General features: G+C 30.0%; 1 protein-coding gene across 1 annotated transcript; it reads right to left on the minus strand.

Annotated features, from left to right (window-relative positions):
- Positions 1-8,523: 8,523 nt before the first annotated feature.
- On the minus strand, positions 8,524-12,173 carry LOC114181453 (UPF0481 protein At3g47200-like). The gene is made up of 3 exons (XM_028067917.2): positions 12,106-12,173; positions 10,854-10,937; positions 8,524-10,328 (listed from the first exon to the last, which is right to left on the minus strand). The coding sequence occupies exons 2-3, from the start codon at positions 10,929-10,931 to the stop codon at positions 8,787-8,789; spliced, it is 1,620 nt and encodes a 539-aa protein (XP_027923718.1). The 5' UTR covers positions 10,932-10,937; positions 12,106-12,173; the 3' UTR covers positions 8,524-8,786.
- Positions 12,174-24,067: the final 11,894 nt, after the last annotated feature.

The raw sequence follows: 24,067 nt of genomic DNA on the forward strand, positions 1-24,067 counted from the left end.
AAAAAGAGTATAACATTTTGTATTCTTTAATACAATATTGTTCATCACATATTTTATTTCTCCCCCTCATGTAAACTTACATTATTAAGGTGACAAAGTCCGAACTTGTGAATTATTTGTTCAAAAGTTCTTCTTGGCAAAAACTTCATAAATAGACCTGCCATATTTTCACATGAATGAATTTTTGGATATTTATATCATTCTTTCAATTGAACAATACATTATTGTCTTCATATATGGTTGTTGATTCCATCTTTGTCAGGGATAGTCACAAGTTTCTTTCACATGTTGAATTATAGACCTTAACCAAACATATTCACAACTTTTTGCGTAATTCTGCATGATTAGACGATGTTGCTACTATGGTTTGTTTCATATACCTTCATGAAACCATTGTGCTACCACATGTGAACAAACATCTTGTTTGTGATCAACCATTGTGACATTGTGAGAATATGTAAAATAACATGCATATACATAACCCATTAGGTCTGATTTTGAATCATATTTAATGAAATAATCTCATTCGTAGTACCCTTAAGGTAACGAAACATATGTTTTACTCCAAATCATTTTCTTCTTGTAGTTGAAGAATTATATCTTGCTTAACAAATTTACAGCAAATGCAATATCAGGTCGAGAATAATTAGCAAGATACATTAGTGTTTCTATGACACTAAGATATGGTGCTTCTGGACCAAGAATATTTTCATCATTTATAGAGGTCTAAGAAGAACATTTATCAACATCTAACGACCTCACAACTATTGGAGTGCATAATGGATGTGTTTTGTCCATTTAGAACATTTTAAACACCTTAATCATATAAGCCTCTTGATGTATAAAAACACCTTTATTTAAATACTCAATTTCTGATTTCAAATAAGACTTTGCTCTTCAAAGATCATTCATCTCAAATTATTTCTTTGAGTAATCAGTTGCCTTTGTGAGCTCCTTGGGAGTTCCAACGATGTTTATGTCATCTACATAAACAATAATTATGGCAAATTCATTTTTGGACCTTTTCATATAAATATAAGAACAAATAGGATCATTTCTAGATCCTTCTTTTAATAAGTACTCAATAAGACGGTTATGCCACACACGTCTTGATTGATTTAATCAATAAAAGAGCATGTTCAATTTTATTGAATACCCCTCTTGAGAATTTGTCTTGTTGGGTAAATAAAATCCTTCAGGGATTTTCATATAAATATGATTTTCAAAAGAACCGTACAAATAGGTTATAACATCATCCATTAGATGTAAATGCAAATCTTGTTGTGCAACTAGGATAATCGAATATTGCAATGTTGTTGCATCCAATACTAGTGAATACATTTTTTCACAAATCAATACAAGGTTTTGTGAACAACCTTGAGCAACCAATTGTGCTTTGTATCTAACAATTTCATCATTCTTAATTTGATTTTTGCGCAAAAATTCATATGTGCCCAACGGGTTTCATAACTTCAGGTGTGCGAACTATATGTTCAAAAACCTTTCGTTTAGCAAACAAATATAATTATGCTTCTTTGCATATTTTCATTTTGGTCAATCTTTTCTTTGTCAACAATCTTCAATGATCATTGCTTATTGATCCTCATTGTCATTCATAGCATTCATCGATATGTTATAAGTAAAAGTTTCGTCAATGTTAACTTCATTTTGGTTCCATATTATACGATTCATGACATAACTTATCGAGATTTCATCATTTTCAACAATTTCAGGTACCTGAGGTTCTTCTAGAACCAAATCATTAATTATGTCAAATGAATCTTTTGGGATTTTCACATTTTCGATTAGGTCATCTTGCATTTTAGCTCCCTTTCTCATTCAAGAGTTTTTATCTTTGGAACCAATAGGTCTACCACGCTTCAAACGTGTCCACATGAGTTTTTCAACCTTTTTTTTCGCATCATAATAACTGATCATGTCAAACAAGGCAATCATTTTGATTTGTAAACTTCTGGTTTACCATGACATGCATCTCAATTGTACTAATAAACTTGTAGTACAAACTATAACAGAATGTTGATAATTTCTCTAATACACTTTCTTTTTCAACTCAATCATAGAGATTTAAAGATATTTCTTATCTTTTTCATTGTTTGTCTCAATATAATATCCATTTAGACAAATATCATTGAAACTTAATAAGTTTCTATTCAACTTCTTGGTAGAAGTATAATTGCTCTTATAGAGTCTTCAAATATATTTGTAGTACTATAAATAATACTAATATTGATGTCTCGCATTATCAAACAAGAGAAAAATTTATTACTATTGAGAATTGTATAAGTTGTTGCACTATCAATAAGACACATATCTTTTGATACTAGTGCAAACATTCATTTTTTATATAAACATAAATATCAATGAGATTTTTTTTTAACACTCTCATAATCAATGAGGTGATCCATTTGCTTTAACAAAAAAAATAATAATATCAAGATGAGTATCATCCATATGGCCATAATCAGAATCACAATCTTCATAAGCAAAGTGTGTTTCTATGTTCTTCTCATTATTTGTAAGATGCTTTGGTGTACAATAAGTACAACTCAAATGACCTTTACCACTGTAATGATAATATATACTTTCATCTTTTTGTCAATATTTTCACATTTTCCTTAGCATCCATATGGCCATAATCACAATCACAATCTTCATAAGCAAAGTGTGTTTCTATGTTCTTCTCATTATTTGTAAGATACTTTGGTGTACAATAAGTACAACTCAAATGATCTTTACCACCGTAATGATAATATATACTTTCATCTTTTTGTTAATATTTTCACATTTTCCTTTTCCCTTTTTCACATTATTGTGCCACTTATGGTGACAAAATGTGTCTTTGAAATTTTCTTTATAATCATGTCCATAATCAATATCACGATCACGATCATGAAAATATAAATCAAATGTTGTTGCATTCGCATTCACTTATGGGAATGGAGCAGAACCAATTTGGATAGGTATCATGATTTTCTATCAAAAGTTCATTGCTTTGTTCAGTCATACAAAGGCATGAAGTAATGAAATAAATTCATAATATTTATTGCTGCATTCTTTTGGGAATGAAGTATATTAGGCGGATCTCATGATTTTTCATCAAAAGCTTTATTGCTTTGTCCAACCAGCCATACATAGGCATGAAATAAATTCATAATATTTGTGAAATCTCTTTTCACAATATTTTTGTCACATGAGCAAATTAGTTGTTTAGATGCTTTATTTCTTTATTTAATGGTATCCCAATATCCATTGCATCTAAATGTATTTCAACATTTAAAATCCGATATAAGGAATTATTCCTTGTAATATCAAGGGTCACAAATCCAAATTTTACGACATTTCGCGTGTTACCACATAAAATAATAATAATAATAATAATCATCATCAAAATAATAATAATAATCATCGCATCATAATAAAAATAAAAATAATAAGATGGATATGAAAATTAATAAAGTCAAACAATTCTTATCACAAGGGAAAAAATATAAGGTAAAATTATAAATTAAAAAGGATTAGAAAGAACCTGGATTGAGACACGCAGAGCACTATCGTTGTAGAGAACAAACTTCCACTAGTCCTCAATTAGTTGGAGCATCGTGTTGATAACGTGTTATGAAATAAAGAATAAAGTGAATAATAGAGAGAAGAGAGAATAATAGATAATAGAGAAGAGAAGAAACAATAGAGAGAATCAGAAAATAGGGAGTAAATCATCTGTGTATTATTATTGATAGGAAGAGTCTTATTTATACATACAACATGTAATTCATAAAGAAACAAAACAGCTTAGTTAATACAAATATTTACATAAAGAATAATGGATCATATGAGTATCAATCATATGAGTAAATATATCAACTCAATGGACAATCATTCATTCATAACAGGAATAATTAAACTACTCCAGATTTATCATATCGATATCATATACTATTTTTATTTATGTAACGTAACTTTCGATTCTATCAATTTCAGATATTAAATTAATTTGATTGGTATATTGCATCTACGGTCCGCTGACGCAATGCAGAATTTCTATTTATATATTATAATTTAGCGTCCGTTTTTGTGACGTAATTACAGTATTTTTATTATTATGTGTATTAGTGGAATGTGATAAATATTCAGCAATTAAATTACCTTTTCCTCAACTCGGCAACTGCTATCTGATTCATCTAATTCAACGATTCATGCTTTATATATTCTTTATGCTGAAGTCTTTCCAAGTCAATTTATTTATATAAACAACCATAAATAACAAAATGCATTTCCACTGTTCATAAATAACAACCATTTCTCACTTACTTTTCTTAATAAAATATTATAGTAGTAAAATATTAATTAATGGAGCCGTAGAATATATATATATATATATAGAGAGAGAGAAAAAAGAAATGGACTGTCAAGAGATTAGTAGTCTTTATATAATAAAATGCTGTTCATTAATGAATTATTTAGTGAATGATATCGGGCTTTTACTTTATGCATTTCTACAATTTCTTCTTCGCGCATTTCCTCATACCTCTATGCTCTTTAGAAAGCGAGACTTTCAAATTGTACGTTTTGTAAATTATTTTGAACTTTTAGAATAAGATTTCAAAAATAAAGTTTTTGGAATGTAATTTTTGGAATAGAATTTTTGAAACATATTAATATATATTTTTGGATGAGTTGCATTTTTGTCAAATTTTTTGACAGAATCATGAAAATTTTGAACAACTTTTGGTAGATACGTCCTATTAAGTAGATGCATCGCTTGCATCAATATCAAAGTTAGCATATCAATCCTCTTTTTAGAAGATGTTCACTATATGCTCGATAATATATAGTATAAATCAAGGTATTGCATTGGTTGGGAGACTACAATATATATTTATACTAACCCTCATTTGTACACTTGTGCAGAAGAAGAATTGGTTTCTCTTAATGTTCGGTATATATTATATTAGGTGATCTGATATAGATGCTCACTTATGGTTCTTTTGATTGTGGATCATAATATTTATATAGACTGTGACCAAGTGTTTTGGTTGAATTGTGATTGGTGATATTATGATGCTAAGTTAATACATCAAATCATACATGTTTTATGTATAAGGGTTAAAGTACCCTAGTTTAATTTTATTCTTTGTTAATAAAAAAAAATCGCTTGCATCAATATCTCAAGAATAAGCCACATTGATACGACATGTAGACTTAATCATATGTTAGAACAAGATTTAAAAAGTTGCTATGGAACTTATATGCATGTTTGTTTGTGAGCACTGTGTAATAAGGAGCAAAATAGGTTAAAGTTTGCTAACATAGGCTAAAGTTTGCTAAATTAACTATTAGAAGTAAACACATGATTCATTTTTATGTATGGGAATCACAAATAATGAGAGTGACAGTATTTTGGGCAAAAGTAGTTAAAGTAACATGTATGATAAATCGATCACCGCTAAAATGATTAGTTTAAAGGCACTAATGAAGTTGTGGGAAGAAAAACCAATTGATTATTCATTACTACATGTATTTGGTTCTTTTGTTTATGTAATGTATGAGTCCCAAGAAAGAACAAAAAAAAAAAAAAAGACAAACCTAAAGTCTAAAAATTGTATATTCTTGGCCTATGGTGACAATGCAAAAGAGTATGGTCTATGAGATCTCACTACCTATAAGATTGTTGCTAGTAAGAATGTAGCTTTTGTAGAAAATGAACAACAAAATGAGCATACAAATGAAAACTTTAAGAAGCCTTTAATTGATTATTCCAAGTCAAAATAGGAGATAAAAATGATAGTCAAATGAGATTAATAATGGAGGACTCCAACAATCTACTTAAGATGAATTTAAACCATCTTAGGAATCAAAATATGTTATGAAAAGATATTATGAATATTAATGTAGAAGGGGTGCTTTAAAATTTTCAAGAGCCTAAATGGTTCAAATGCTTCTCTATGGATGACAACAAAACAAGAAGAAATATAGGTTCTTTATAGAAGCAAGACATGAAAACTTTCCAAGAGGTTTCAAATATGGGTCTATAAGACCAAATGACAATTAAGTAGAATAAAATCGTGAAAGATTGGTAGTAAATGGGTATAAGATATTTACGGGTAGCAAAATGGGTCGGGCTCAACAGGCCAGCCCGTGTTAAAAGGGACGTCAGCTCGTTTTGGCTCATCCATCTAGTCTGTAAACTTGATGAGTCAAGGTACGAGCCAGCCTATTGGTCTGTTTTAAAAAAATAAAATAAAATAAAAGTAATTAAAAAGATTAATTTTTTTATATTATATTTTTTAAATGTGTAAATATATAATAGTATTGTAATTTAAATCATTAACACCTACAAATTAAGTTTCAATTATTAGTTATAATTGAATAATTTAATATGTAAATTTAATAATTATTTTAATTTATCTAATTAAAAACATTAACTAATCAATTAAAAATTTGAAAAATATTTTATTTGATTAAATATGCCTTTAATAATAATTTATATGTAAATATAAAAAAAATTAAAAAATTAAAAACAAATTAAAAAAGTTTTAAAAAATTAAGAAAAAAAGAAGAAAAAGTGGACAGGTCATAAAGGCTCTCAACATAATCAAGTACTCTCAACCAAAGCGTGTACTATTCCAGGTCATATCAATCAATATTTAATGTCATAAAGGCTCCCTCTACAAGCATTTATTAATTATTTATTTATTTAATTAATTAAATTTCGCAAGTCTTGCACAAAACGACTTTGTACATGCTGTCGATGAATCCGACTTTGAGAAGATAGCTAATGCTAAATCTTCAAAAGAAGCGTGAGATATATTGGAGAAGACTTACAAAGGGGATAATCGTATGAAGCAAGTTGAGCTTCAAACTCTTAAAGGTGAGCTTGAAAGCATGAGGATGAAGGAAGCCGAACGGGTTGCCGAGTACGTCTCTCGTGTTGAGACCGTGGTGAATCAACTCGAAAGGAATGGAGATACACTGTCCACTTGCCAAGTGGTGGAGAAAAATCTTAAGGTCGTTAACCAACAACTTTGAGAATATCGTTTGCTTGCACAATAGAGGAGTCCAAGGACTTGACAATACTATTGGTGGAAGAGCTTACCGAGTCTCTTGAAGTGCATGAACAACGAAGAAGAAAGAAGAGAGTAGAAGTGTCTTAGGAAAGTGCAAAGGTCAGGAGTGCATCTAGTAATGATTGTGGCATGCACTAGAGTTCTTTTTGGAGTGTTGGATGTAGTTGAAAGGTTATTTCTATGAGCCTATAAAATGACCATGTACTACTCATTACTAAATACAACAAGTTATAATATACGAGGTGCTTTATTGTGAGACTTGTTTGTCAACCGTTGTATGTGGATAACATGTTAGTGATAGGCCCCAACAAAGCTTAAATCTAGAGTTCAACGTGCAATTCTAGGGAGCTTGATATGAAGGGCTTGGAACCAACAAACGAGATTTGACGAGTGCATATTTAGTGAAACAAAAAAGATGAAAGAATTTGAATTTCTCAAAAGAATTACTTACTAAAGGTCTTACAATGTTTCAACATGCAAGAATATAAACAAATTTTTACCCCATTTTCTTTGAACTAAAAGTTATCCTCAAATACGAGTTATAACATGGAAGTAAGGATTAAAATGTCTGAAGTACTATATGCGTGGAAAACCTTATATATGCCATGATTTACACAATACTATACATTGCACAAAGAAGCTCAAATGTTACATTATATTTTGGAGGTTCCAAATTAGTATCATAGGATATGTTGATTCACATTTTGTAAGTGATCTTTGATAAAAAAAAGTAAATAAAGAAAAATCTACTATTAGCTATGTGTTCACAATTATAGGAGGGGAAATAATTTGGTTATCCAAGTTTCAAAGATATTGTAGCTCTGCCCATATTGTTGACAAAGGAAATCAGACATAAGCAGTAGAAAATTGTTGTATTATGACATTCATTGTGCCTTTTATTCTAGGATAAAGTACACAAACATACATTACCACTTTGTTCAAAAAGTATTAGAGGAAGGAAGCGTATACGTAACAAAGGTTCACACCAATCAAAACCTAACATATATGATCAAGTCGGTTATATAGAAAAGTTTATATGAATTCAACCCTACCATAACTTATTGGAAAAATAATAAAACATAGAGCGAATATTTGATTAATTTATTGTTCGTTGATTTCTCTTTACATATTTTATTTTAGTTGTTAGTTCTTACATTTTGCTATAATAAGATGAATCAATACAAGTTTATTGATCTTAAATGGTATATTGATCCTTTCGGAACAAAAAATGTATCCGTCCTCTTGTAAAAATACATGATATATAATATTTAAATACTTGTGTTAAAAGCAGAGATTATTTAAAGTTTGAAATAGTTTTATTAATCTAAAAGCTCGCAACAAAGTTAGTTGTGAATAAAAAGTACGTAGTTAAAGTTAATATCAAAATAGGAAAAACAGAAACAAGTTGAATCTTCATTTAAAGAAAAGCAACATCAGAGTAAATAACACCACAATCACACTGAAATCCAAATAGAGAAAACAGAAAACAAGCTGAATCTTCAATGAATGAAAAGCAACAACACAGTAAATCACATCACAAAGTTTTCCTTACACCGAGACACTCAAATACAAACATCAAATACTTTCTTCACCAACTGACTTCCTTGTTGCTTATTTAATGAATCCTCTCTTCAATTACCTTCACATTAACAATTTTATGAGTTTGACTTGTTCCACAGCATTGTTTAAGTATTGAAATTGTCATAATTTCTTTGCTAGTGAGATGGCTGAAAATGTGGTCTGAGCTAACGCCAGGAAAACTAGAAGAACTGCAGTACAAGTAGATAACTTTTTCCAAGGAGTGTTGAAGTAGCCTTGTCTGAGGCTAGCCTTGAGCTTGTTGCATGGATTTTCATAGAATTTATTTAAGCTATTGCAGATGGAGAAATAATGTGGAATGAAGTCTGGCATACTAAAACTTGAGTTCAGATGATTAATTATTGTAACCACCGTCTTAGCATCACCAGTCCAATTTAAAATAATTTTGTTGTCAATAAGTATGTTGACATCTTTTTCAGTATGGATAAGAAAATTTAGGATGGTTACATACTGAATAAGGACTTTTGTAGCCGAATGGTGGTAATATTCATATGCCATCATATTCCTGAAAAAAATTTCTGTACTGCCATTTATATTCAAGACTGGCATGCTCAACACTCCATCTATATATGTCAAGTCAAGAAAGCTTTTATTTGGACTGACCTTGAACTTAAGACCTGCCTCCATCAGCTGGCTTGCGGTGTATACATGATTAACATCTTTTTGGCCTTTTATGGGGTTTTGAATATCAATCGTTGATGATGATATTATTGAAGATCTTAACAAATCAGTGAAGTGTCGTGGAGTCTCTCTTGGACACTCGGTTTGAAAACTTGTGCTATGAAGACAGTTGAAAGAAAGCTGAAGAAAGGAGATTATTTGATTCGTAGCAGCCGGTGTTCCATTCGAAGGAGTGGGTATACGGTTGAAACAATTCGTACCAGTGCATATACAGTTGACACATATCTTAAAAAAGCAGGGGGTACCTGGAAGTGGTTCATCGACGGTATCGGGAACTGGTTCACCGGTGGCATGGTGGACTGGTTTCTTGATATTGGGGACACAATTGTCGTAAAGTTGTTGAAGAACAGAGAATGGAAGTTGATTTTCCAGTAGCACCAAGTCATGCCTAATCAGCTGACGCTTCCATGGTTTTAACACTGTATGGTCTTTTGACTTCGTATGGCCTTCTGACTTTGTATCGTCTTTTTTCTTTTCTTCCGTGTCTTCGTGCCATCTTAGGAAGAGCTCAATTATGAAGAGAGCATCAACTAAAATTATCCTAAAAAACACATCATCTTTATATTCAAAAGTCTGCGCATAACAACTTCGAATACTTTCTATGTTTGTGCGCATGTGTTCAATTTTTCCAACCAATTCTCCCACAGATAGCTTTGTTCGAGATAGGAATGCCTGCACATATTTCAATTTAAGCCGATTCTCTGCGTCTTCGGGATGGTAAGAAACTTTGAGATGGTTGAGATGGTCAGATTCTTTGCGATGGTAAGAACCTTTGCGATGGTAAGGACCAATGCCAACTATACGAGGTATGTATGATACGGGATAACGCTTACGAGTATTTGGCGGTACCCTATAAATGCATTGCTCATCCACATTTTGAATGTTTGGAAGAGGCACATTTTGAAGCATCTTAGTCAATTCATTCTCTAAATTATTCGGTTGTCCTTCCATTTGGTTACCATGCTGAAACATGAAAAATTATATAATAACTTACTCAAATATTCGGATTTCGGATTTTGGGTTTTTGAATATCATTTTTAAAGCTGGAGTAATTAGTAATTATAATTTATAAACACATATTTTTAATAATCATTCTTAAACATAATATATATATATATATATATAAAAGATATTTTCTAAATTGATATAAAACATTTTTTACATTAACAAGCAGAAATGAGAAAATTTCTCACCATTTGTTAAAAATATCATTGCTCTTACCAGATTTGTTCGATAAGTCTCCGAAGTGGACTGATTTCTTATATTATTTTTAGACCAATGAATAATATTTTAACAGGTTCATATTTATTGGCCAATTTTGAATCTATCAATAATAGAAATAATAACAATATTATAAATAGGTCGAGTAAGTAAAAAACGCCGATAAACAATGTCCGTAAAGTAGATAATTAGGTAAAAAAAAAAATATTTTCATGGATGAAAGGAAGAACATTGGAACGAAATAGAGAAAAAAATGAGGAAAAAGACCTGTGATGAAGGCACTATTGATGAATCTTTTACATTTGAAGTAGCCATTCCATCGTTCCGCGACTTGTTTGGGTTCATCTGAATCTGATGATGCATGACCCATGCTTTATATAATAATTGTTTATGCTGAAGTCTTTCCAAGTCAATTTATATAATAAATTACTGTTCACCAATGGACTATTTAGTAAATGACATTGTGCTTTTACTTCCTCCATCATCCCCATAATTCCATCCCCACTGAACCTCTTCAAATTTTCCAATGACCACTTTACCCATCATAGAAATGAATTTTAGATTATATATTAATTTCAAAAACTTTTCAAAACTAGTTTTTCAGAATTTTCAAAACGAGAATTTTGAAATGATATTTCTAAAATAAATTTTTCGGAATCAGATTTCTGAAATATGATTTTATAGAAATTTTTGGAATGCATGAGATTTACTTTAGAATAAATTTTCTTAAATGCATCTTCAGAAAATAAAATTTCGAAAATGTATATAATTCATTTCAGCAGGAATTTTCCAAACAATAACAAATACACATTGTGCCTGTGTATACGCATATTTTAAATATACGTAATATTATATTAGAATGTGATGTTAATGTAATGTTATTAAGTTAATATATAAAATAAAATTATATTTATTAAAAATAAAGTCAAATATATCATAAAAGATGAGAGAATAACTGTTGATAAATAGAGAAAAAGAGAAGAATAGATATAAACGATTATATAAAAAAGTTTATAAAAATAACAGTCAATTTTCAAAAATTTAATAAATAATTATATTTTAAAGAGTAAAATTGATATTTTAAATTATGAATAAAAAAAAATGAATCTTCTTTATATATCGTTATAGAAAAGGTCCAAAAAGCATGATGCAACACATCTTTTACATTAATATGAAAAAATAGAAAATATCCCACTATTTAATAAAATAATCATCAATGACGCACTGTGCAACATACAATACGGATAAAGCTGGTAAAAACTAATTGGAGTATGATTAATTTTTCAATAATAAAATTTGGTTCCAAGGTTGAGGTTAATTCATTTGATACTAAAGCAGAAATATATACAACATGAAGAAATCAACTTGAAAAAAATTCTGAATTCAACGTATACTTGAACCAAAAAGTTAGTACATGTTCAACATCTCCAGCTAAAATTAATTAGTGCAAAAGAAATCTATTCATGGATGAAATCGAAAAGGATTGGACCCAAATAGAGCAAATAGGAGGAGAAGAAACCTGGTATGGTGAAACTGTTGAGGAATCTGATGAATCTTCAGCAATTAAATCACCTTTTCCACAAATCAGCTACCCTTTATGATTCATCTTATGCATTGATCCATGCTTTATATAACAATTCCTTATGCTGAAGTCTTTCCAAGTCAATTTATTTACATAAACAAAAAACTACTTTTGACACCACTTTTCATAAATAAAAACCTTTTCACACTTACTTTTTCAGTAAAACAATTAGTGCAAAAAAAATTCTATTCATTGGAACCAAATAGAGTAAATTGGAGGAAGGAACCTGATATGGTGAAACTTTTGAGGATTACGATGAACCTTCGGCAATTAAATCACCTTTTTCATAACTCAGCAACTGCTTTCTGATTCATCTAATGCATTGATTCATGCTTCATATAATAATTCCTTATTCTGAAATCTTTCCAAGTCAATTTATACAACAAAACACTACTTTAACACCAATTTAACACCACTGTTCACACATAATCATTTTGCACATACTTTTTCAATAAAACGCTATATTATAGAAAAATGTTTTTTTTATACTATATACACCACTTCCACAACAAAGCTGAAAAATTACTAACTAAAAATCACTTCACATTTCTTAAAAACTTGTTGTTGGTTTCGCGCAGCAGAATGTTTCGCGTTTGGACAAAAATCAAGAGAAGGTGAATTGGTTTTTAGTATTAAAATTAATACTTTAAATTTTTTTTGAAATTTTACCGATTAATTTAAATATCAATTCCTTTAAAAGCAATAGTAGATAAAATAAAGAGATAGAGAAGAAGAATTGACACAGATATTTATATTGGTTCAGATCAAAAGATCCTACGTTTAGTTGTTAATCTCTTCAAATAAAGAGATTAACTCAATCACGAACAAATATCAGATTTACAATTAGATAACAAGAGAATAGGGAAAGAAAACACCTTTTTTGAAGCCATAAGAGATGAACAACCTTTCTCTGAATCACACATAGAACTTGACCTAGCTTTCCTAGCAACAACAATAACACTCAATCTCCTAGAAGCCCTCTTAGGAAAAGTTATCGCTCTACCCACACTAGATTTTTCAAAGCTCTTTTGAGAACACTCAGAGAACTTTCTTTGCAGTCACAACACTAGCACTCTAGCTTCTCAAAAATGTTTTTTCGAAGTTGAACTGCAGTTCCTTAAACAGGGTTTTCGAAAATTAGGTTAAAAACTAAAACGTCATGTTCCAACTACCAAAGATAATCGATTATTGTCTAAAAACAAATTTTGAACATGATAATCGATTATTCTGGGAAATAATCGATTATTCTAGTAGGATTTCGAAAAATAAAAGTTTTGCATAGATAATCGATTATCATTAGTGATAATCGATTATCACTGCAGTTTTTCCAAAAATGAGAAACCTTAGAGAGACGAAGATTATGTTGCTGATTCTAAGTTTAAGTAAAACTATTATACAACACACTTATTTTATTTTACAAGATAACTTTAAACATTTTAACATTTTGTCTTCATTCTTACTAGATCATCATTCAAAATCACTAGGCTTCCTTCTTTTTGTCAACACTTATCCACGATGTGTTGCAAAACTCCCCCAAGATACAAGACAAACTTCTCGGATTTTCCAAACATCTCAAAACTAGCAAGAAAATAATCTTTAAAGTGTAAGTAACCTAGGATAATAAAAGAGAATAAGAGGAGAGAGAGAAGAGAGCTTGAAGAAAGAAGAGTAAAAATATGATAAGTGTGTTTTTAGATGAAGCACAAGACACATATTTATAGATGGAGAGAGGTGGTTTGAAATGGGCTAAATTTCCATCGCCCAGTTGGAGATTTGTAATAGCCATAAACAGTCAAAACACTATAAATACCAAATCAAAATAGCTATAACAATAATGGCCAAATTGAAACTGTTGTCACGACTTTCATACATTTGCAATAAAAATTAAAATTTGTTTTTACAACAATCCCCCACATATTGCAAAATGGTATGAATTAGATAGAAAGAATGAAAGAAAATCTTGGGTTTCATATAAGAAGTAATACATCAAAGTTGGTATAACAACTTATATGAACTAGTCCTAGATTGATAAACTTAACACATGGTTTAGTTGGTATAGCAAGCTATATGAACCAAAAACACTTGATATGCGTTAGCGGTTTATCAATCATAAGACATCCCCACAATCATTTGTTATTATCACTGTGTTGTGCTTAATGGGCCATGTGCAAGCCCGGTGTAACATCCCGTCAGGATATTACGAATTTAATAAAATAAATCAAAGTAAAATAATCGCACTACATTTAATAATACCTCATTTCCCAAAAATACGGGAAATTTAAAACTTTAAATATACGAGTTATAAAAACCAGGAGTCCATAATTCATAAAACTAAAATAAAGTTAATGGCTCCTGCCAAGTTTACATAATCTTCACAACAATAAAATAATAAACATAATACATATGTATCTACATAATATCCCATGCTAGCCCTCGCTCCGAGTCTAAGCATCTCTTGGCCCACCTGTCAAATCATCTGCTCCTGGATAACAAGTTACCCGATCATCGCCACACACACACAAAAAGGGTGAGCTATGCACAACATATATATAAAGAAACATGAGTATAAATATGTTTCCCAACCCAAAATAACATAACTAATTTCATATTTCATAATCATCCAACCATGACCTCATAGTCCTTCATGAGTCATATGCATGAACTAGGTCTTGGGACTTCCCTATGCTCCCACGAAACTGACTCATTCGTGGTCCAACCCTATGAGCCTATCCCGCTCATAGTCCTACCCTACAGACTCCTCATCTGTAGTATAAACATCCAAGTCTCCTAACTTGGACCCTGGCACACACGCAATCACCATACTATGGACTCCTCGCCTAATAGTAGCCGACGGGAACATTACAGTTCCTTGCCCATCGTGCGCCCGACACATGCAATCACCATACCAAGGACTCCTCGTCCATTGGTAGCCGACGAGAACTCAACCAGTTCCATGCCCATCATGTGTCCAATCACCGAGCACATCCCAGACCCCTATTGGACTTAGTCCTTCAAGCCCAAACATCACACCACATGCATATACAATCTATCCTTATGGTAAACAACCAAAACACACTTACAAACACATAGAAATACAATAGTTCACATAAACTCACTTAGACTAGGAACCCATCGCCCAAGCTAAGCCCTATGCTTCGCTTCGGCTAGTTCGCCTCGCCTGGGCGAGCTTTAAACAACCACCATTACACGTTATCTCACTTAGGCGAGATTCCCTCGCCTGGGCGAGTTGCACCATCGCTCAAAGCAACGCCTTCCCCTCGCCTAAACGAGGAACCACTTAACCATGTCATTTCACATCGCGACCTCGCTCAGGCGAATGTCTCTCGCCTGAGCGAGACAGAGTCGCTCAAAACACCAATACTTCTCGCCTGGGCGAGATATCGCGCTCAAAAGCGCTCAAGTTTCCTCGCGGCCTCGCTTAGGCGAGTTGTCCCTCGCCTGAGCGAGACTAAGTCGCTCAACACTAAACCAAGGTCGCCTAGGCGAGCAGCGCAACCCAAACCAGACGTGAGGTTCTGCAACTCTCGCCTAGACGAGGTAGACTCGTTTGGGCGAGACTTGCAGAGTCCCCTCACTGTCACACACACATTTTACCCAAAACAAAGTTACTTCATGCCCAAAATTGTACCACAAACCAGTCAATCGATACCAACGTGATTATAATGGCAATTGCCATTCAGAATCATCCATTCCCAACCCACTATACCACCAATTGCAAATATAAGACTAAAAGTATCCAAACCCTCATCCCACAACCTATTCCGCTTACATAAACAAACGTCTAAATTCCATATACCTCCATTTTACAATCACAGCACATAGAATACGAAAATTGACACCATTCAGAATTCAATCAAAAAGCAATAACCCAGAATCATAACACAATATCAACTAATACACAACACATAGAGACAACTCCCCTAACCTGGAGTGTGTGATCAAAATTGTGCAGATAGGATCCCTTGATTCAACAATCTCCTCTTGCTTCAGCCCTTGCCCTCAAACTCAGTTCACTCTCTCAACTCGTGCTCCTCTCGAAATCAAATTCCCAGCCAAAACCCTTCCCTTTACCTAATTTTTGGCTTTTATAGGTGCCTTTAAGGTGGGTATTAAAAATAAAACGAGTTTGGGCTTTTAATTCCCATTCTGCTAGGCTTTTCTTTACCCCTTCACATTCATACCACAACTTAATATGTTAACAAAAATAAATCTTATTCTTTGCCCACCAAGGTTTGAACCCATGACCTTCCATTCATAAGGCCAAAGCACAATCACTATGCCAATTCACATTTGGTGATACTCACAAATCAACAATATCTTACAATACTAATCACATACTCATACATATCCTTAAAAATCAATAACGAAAACAATTACACATAATTGGCATATATAGGACTCGAACTCAAGTCCTCTTACACAAACAAAGTACTCTCAACCACATGAGCTAATACTTTTCCACATCACATTATACAGCAATTAATGTCATAAAGACGCCCTCCTCCCGCATTTATTAATTAATTAATTATTTAATTAATTAATTTTCCAGGGTCTTACACCCGATATTCATGAATGCTCTAGAGATGATGCCAAGATCTCAAACAAGTGGTCTCACTCGACACTCATATAGGTGATTTCATCAAGTGTATGCTGCAAATCATACACCACCTGTAAGGGGTATAAAAATCATTAAAAACTTTGTTTCAACTAAAATTCTTACACCTCATAGAATTTTAATTATAAAGTTTAACCTTTTAATAATGCAATCTCTAGCACTTTCACACCCCCATAAGAATAGATATAATTGATTTAAAATCAATTTAATTCTATCAAAACTAACAAGTGACTTATTTTTACTCATATGAACCCTATTCATGGGATCTCCAATCACAAATTGGGTTACCATCACTTGTTTGTTTGCAAGTGACTTAAGTCTCATTCAATGGTTTTTTAGTGTGCTTGTGTGTTCGTTCACTTCGTCTTCTCCTTCGTGTTCCTCCATTGGTGGTTCATCTACTATCTTTGTCTTTGTTCAAAAATCGGTACGACATTCGTGCGTTTCTCGTACGAATTTTCATGGGTGTGTTGTGCGTGCATTGTATTGTTTGATTTGTGGGCAATGATTCTTTGGTTGATTGTAAGTGTGGTTTCCCTTCCATTCTTGTGGGTGTGAAATAAATGCCACAGCAACGATCAAACATATGTGGGAACCCTAGTGCAAATAAGTGAGAACTACGAAGGAAATTTTTAACAAGTTTTTAAAAACTTCAAAAATTACACACACCATCTTAGATGTACTTCAAAAGGAATGTAGTAATTACTTCGAAGTGGTTATGAACCCAAAGTAATGAATTCCCTTCAATGGTATCCCAAAAAATGCCACAACAGTTGTCCAGAATATTTCGCAGCTCCCCACTTATTAGTGGGGTTCTCTCTCTCTCTCTCTCTCTCTCTCTCTCTCTCTCTCTCTCTCTCTCTCTCTCTCTCTCTCTCTCTCTCTCTCTCTCTCTCTCTCTCTCTCTCTCTCTTTCTCTCTCTCTCTCACACACACACAGACACAGAGACACACACCCACCCACACACACACACACACTCACACACACACACACATTTATATACATGATAAATTATAGTTTGTCTTTTATTATTAGAGAATGGTTAAACTTCTTTATTTATCTACTTATATACATGATATCATACTTATAAACATGATTCGTTCTTTGAAATGTTAATGTCATGAATGATGTGAGTAATTGGTTTTCTACTGAAAAGTGAATATAATGAGTTTGCTTGGTTTTTATTTGTCCAATACGTTTATTGTTAATGAAGAATTAAAATTAAGCATTCAATGAAATATAGCTTTCTTAAGTCATATATATCTTGAACCTATTCAGTGGCAGAACTTGGACAAAAAATTTAGGGATGCCCTTATATATAATTTTTTTTAGTTAAAAAAAAAGTTTTTCATTTTTTCTCTTCATTTTCTCCGCTTAAAACAAGCACACATAATAGTAGAATTCAAAAACATGACTATTATTTGCTATTATATCTGCTATTATATCATGATACCAAACCATGAATATTATTTTAGATAAGCTATTTGTACCTCATCAATTTGATTTGGTGGGTATTGTCAAATTTGAGGATGTTTTTTCTAGATCGCGTTCTAATGAATTTTTAAATTCATTATATATAAATCTAGGAACTTTAGAAATTTGTTTTTCATTGTCTTGAATTCTTGGTTCTCATGAGATTTCTCATGGAAAGTTTAGTTAACGTATATGCATTTTTTTCATCTTTATCACAAACCTTCTTCTTTAAAAAAAAGAATCAATTTTTTTACTCTTTACCTTAATCTTTCTAATATAAATTTATCACATCTCACCTATTTAGAAAAAGATAAAATTTATATTCACAAATCACAATTATCACAATGCAAAACATAACAAAACTCGTACTACATTAATTAAATAAGCAACACAATATAAATTCAAAACTTAAAAAAAAATTGTCATTTAAAATCCTTAAATTTCATAATTAAGGGTTATAATAATTTGGTAAAAAGTATAATTAGGGTTCATACCAATTTCATAAAAGAATCCCTAAAATCATAATTAAGTTTATACTATTTGGGATAAACTTAATTTGGAGAAACATCCTAACAAGAATTATAAATCTAACATACATAAATCATAATAAGATACTACTATTGATATGTGAGAGATCATGCGAAAATGTATACTTCAAGAATAAAATAATACAGTGACAATTTAGTGACTAATTTTTTCTAACCAAAAAATCAATCACTATTTTGGTTACTAAATCATAAAAATATGTTTTGGTTACTGATTCTGTCACTGATAGTGACCAAATTTTTCAGTCACTGATTTCGGCCACTATTCACCAAATTTGTAGTAGTGTATGTTCTCTAATATCTGTTTTCTAATCTATCTATTTGTGTTTATTTCTCCCCACACCACTTTCATGATAATTTACATGGTGAAAAAATTCTATAACCAAAAAAATTATAATCCCTTTTATAAATCAATGTCTCATTAAATTTTTAATTTTATCTTTTATTATAATTTCCATAATATAAACTTAATATAAATAATATATAATATAATTTTAAAAATATAAATATATATATATATATATATATATATATATAAAATAAATTTAAAAAAAAATTGGGGAGCCGTGGCTCCGTCTGTCACTGCATAGTTCCACCACTGAACCTCTTTGTTCATGTTTCTGTTAATAAAAATACATGTTACTTTTCTTCTTCTCAATTGTATGTTTTACAACTTCAAATCTCTGTTCAAATGAATTGCCTTTGAATTGTAGGGGGTCTTGCAATTAATAAAGAGAATGTATAATAAGTGTCTTATACAACCCTTTCTCTCTCAAAATTTCTAAACATTTTTATTATTTCTACTATATTGTTTTCTAATTTTAATTCATTTAATTCAGAATTTAATTTTATAAACTAAACGACTACTTATTTTTTATTTGGTATAGTATTGATCAGGTATGACAAACAAATATAATATGCAGACAAAGTGAGAATCAATTAAACTAGCTCCAAATTTATCGTATCGATATTATGTACTATTCTATTTAGGTTTAAATATGATTTCTGTTCTTATTTTCACAGTAAAATCTCAATTTGGTTTTTTTATTTTTTTTATCTCAATTTGGTCTTTGTTTTGAGAAATTTGATCTCAATTTAGCCCTTTCTGTTAGTGGTACAGTAACCTTAAATGGGACGCCACATGTCAGTTCCTGGATTTTCTGATTTTTTTTTACGAACTTTTTTATTTTTTTATTTATTTCTTGAATTTTTTAAAAATATAAAAAATATGCCACATGTCAAGATGTCGTCGTGCCACGTGGCAGTGACAGAGTGATGTGGCAATGATAATGCCACGTGTCAATATTATGCTAAGTGTCATTTTCTCATTCTCAATTTGGTCCATGTATTTAAACTTTTGTCTCAATTTAGTCCCTATTTTTGTAAAAATAATGCAATTTTGTTCCTTTCCAGATTGAAACAAAAATTAATTTTTATATAAATAATGTAAAAATATTGCAATTTTAAATAAAGTTCAATGTAAAATATTAATTAAATGAACTTAATTTTATTAAAAATATTTACTTAAAATATCAATTTTGATAGAAATATTTGTGTACATTTATATAGAAATTAAATTTGATTTTAAATTGGAGAGCAACAAAATTACTTAATTTTTACAAAAATTGGATTAAATTGAGTCAAAAATTAAAATAAATAGATCAAATTGAGAAAGTGTAAATGACACCTGATATAAAAGTGACACATGTCATTATCACTACCACATTACTTTGTCACTATCACGTGGCACGATGACAACTTGGCATGTGATAAATTTTTATTTTTTTTAAAAATTAAAAAAATAAATAAATAAAAAGTTAAAAAATCCAGGAACTAACACGTAACACTCCTCTAACGGATTATTGTACCACTAACAAAAATTACCAAATTAAGACAAAAAAAAATAAGAGACCATATTAAAATTTTACTACGAAAATAAAAATCAAATGCATGATTAAACCTTCTTATTTATATAATGTAGTGCTAGCGCTCTTTTGATTCTATCAATTTCAGATGTTAAATTAATTTTATTAGTATATTGCATCTACCGTCCGCTGACGCAATGCAGAATTTATATTTAAATATTATAATTTAGCGTCCGTTTTTGTGACGTAATTACAGTATTTTTATTATTCTGTGGAATTAGTGGAATGTGATAAATATTCAGCAATTAAATTACCTTTCCCACAACAACTGCTTTCTGATTCATCTAATTCAACGATTCATACTTTATATAATAATCTTCTTTATGCTGAAGTCTTTCCAAGTCAATTTATTTATATAAACAAAAAACTACTTTTGACTGCACTGTTCACAAATAACAACCATTTCTCACTTACTTTTCCTAATAAATATTATATTGTAATAAAATATTAATTAATGGAGCCGTAGAATATATATATATATATATATATATATATATATATATATATATATATATATATATATATATATATATATATATATAAAAGAAATGGACTGTCAAGAGATCAGAGGTCTTTATATAATAAATCAGGTATTGACCTTGCCGACACACGGGTCTTTGTTATTTTTTTATTTTAATTATGTGTTAAAAAATAATAAATAGTTATTATATTTAAAAAATGAGTTAATTTATATAATTTTATTAAGTGTTATAATTATATTTTATTATAAATATAATTTTAAATTTAGAATAACATAATAATATAAAAAAGTTAAAAATTTTGAATTTTGTATATATTTTTATAATAATAATTATTTTACTATAAATAAGTAGTTTTTTTTTTCGTATCGATTTCTTAAAATGAATTTAGTAGATAATGATCTTAGTAGTCATTATTTACCGTATTGTATTGATTTTTCATTTATGAATGAAAAAATGATATTAGTTGATGAAAGAAAGGATGGAAGTTAAAGAGTTCAAATATTTTAGTTTTTTTGTTCAGTTATTATTGTGTGGTTAGAGAGTTGGATTGTTATTTAGTTATTTTTATCTGGTATAACATTAAAAAATTTGTTTGCTAAAGTATTACCGCATAAGTCTCGATCTTTTTTTCTGTTTTTTATTAACTTAAGTAAAGAAAATTATTATAATTATTATTTTCTGAATTAAATAATTTATTTATATAATTGTATTTATGTGTTATAATTGTGAATAATATTATATTATTAATATTAATATTATTATTATTATTAATATATTATAATTGTGTTATTATTAATATTAATATTATTATTATTATTCAGAATAATGATAATAATGTAAAATAATAATAATAGAATAACAAAAATACTATTGAGAAAAATAATAATAATATTATATATTCATTAATTCAATAACAATAATAATAGTACTAATATTAATAGGAATATTAATAATAAAAATAATAACAATAGTATAGAATAATGTAAGTATATTGTGGATCATGGATTCCGTATACAATAATAAAATAATAATAATAATAAATATTTATTATTGTAGAATCCCATTTAAATAGAATAATTTTTCTAAATAAAATGGTGCATAATTATAATATAAAATAGAATACCGACATAACATATAACAAGATTCATTGTTACAGTTATCCAAATCATACTAGAGAATCCAGTGGCATCTAGCAATGCCATAAACCATAACAAAAAGGGCAATAGTTTAACAAAAGATTTGCTCACAGAGCAATAGTACTTCAAAAGGAGCTCAACAGTGAGTCAAAACCAACATGTGGTCAAACTAGACTGCAATATTTCCATCATCATTGTGATAGCTAAGGGTTTCCACATCACATCAACATTGGTGATCATTACAAAAAGGAAAACATAATAAGGAAACAAACACAGAAAGAAAGAAGGGTAAACTAGTGTATTTAAGCATTTATATGTAAATATAGTTACATAAGTACATCACTAAAGAAACACATACATGGAGAAAAGAAACATTAACTCATAAAGTTTTCACTCAATCAAACCCCCAACTAACTCTTGACACAATATCCAGATTATGCGCTTGATATAGAATTCTAAGGAAGTATGTACTTGCGTTGATTTCTAAACTCTGCAGAGTCTAGCCACAATGAGTTATCACCCAATCAATCACAAGGTTAATCCCAATATGTCTCAGGCTCAAACTCCTCCCAAGACTAGGATATCTTGCCACTCTCACCACATAATCACTCTACTCTATGTGAGTGTGAGTGATTATTAAAGTTCAGAATACCTTCCCTATCAAGACATCTCCTACATCAAGACATATACTAACCACACCATCACCAAGAATTTTCTTGAAACTCTTTTACCATCAACGTTACACATGTTATCTCGGAATAATTATCATCCCAAGCTAAACACATCAAGTACAGGTAAAAAAAAATAACATATCATTCATACATAGCTTCATACATCATATTTTTAACATTTACTAAGTTAATCACAAGTTAAAGTAGGAAATTAAAATTCTGTAACAATTCTCGCTTAAGCTAGAAATTCTTGCTTAAGCTAGACTGATCTCGCTTAAACTAAAAATTTTCACTTAAACCCAAAATCCCAAACAACAAAACTAAAGAAAATACAACCACAAATATCAAACAAACATTTTAAGCAGGATTCAAAACCAAAAACAAACAAGACACTAAAAAAAAGTTTTAAAGCCCTAACTTCCATTATCTTGACCAAGAGTTAAACTTGAGGAGAGAAAACACTAACAGAAATACATGACAAAGTTTATATTAAATTATATTAATAAAAGCATAGTTATAAAAACTTAAACCAATATTTAAAATAAATTAAGTATATGAAATCATGAAAATATGAAGCTAATCATAAGTTATTCTATAATTACTTGGAGAGTTTTTGTCGAGAATGTGTGTACTTTAAAATGTTATCAATTTCTAAAATTTACAAATTTGGGATTAAATTTTATTTTTTGCAAACTTCAGTTTTCTTTGTTAGTATTTTAGTCTCTGGATATGGATTTTGATCTAGACTCTTGCATAGATGTTTGCATTTTAAATAGTTTTTGGATGAATTCTCAATTAGCTTTTGGACATATTGTTTTCTGTTTTTAATTCATTTAATTCTGAATTTAATTTTATTAACTAAACGACTATTATTTTTTATTTGGTATAGTCTTGATCAGGTAAGACAAACAAATATAATATATAGGATTTGGCAAAATAAATTTAATTGCACTAAATTATAAATTATGTATATTACATTGTACTAGAAAAATTAAACTATTTTTAACAAAAATTACTTTGCACTGTTTTA

This window comes from Vigna unguiculata, chromosome 4, assembly GCF_037176805.1.
Source record: "Vigna unguiculata cultivar grain cowpea cultivar isolate G323 ecotype 2 chromosome 4, ASM3717680v1, whole genome shotgun sequence".
In the NCBI taxonomy this organism is placed as follows: domain Eukaryota; kingdom Viridiplantae; phylum Streptophyta; class Magnoliopsida; order Fabales; family Fabaceae; genus Vigna; species Vigna unguiculata.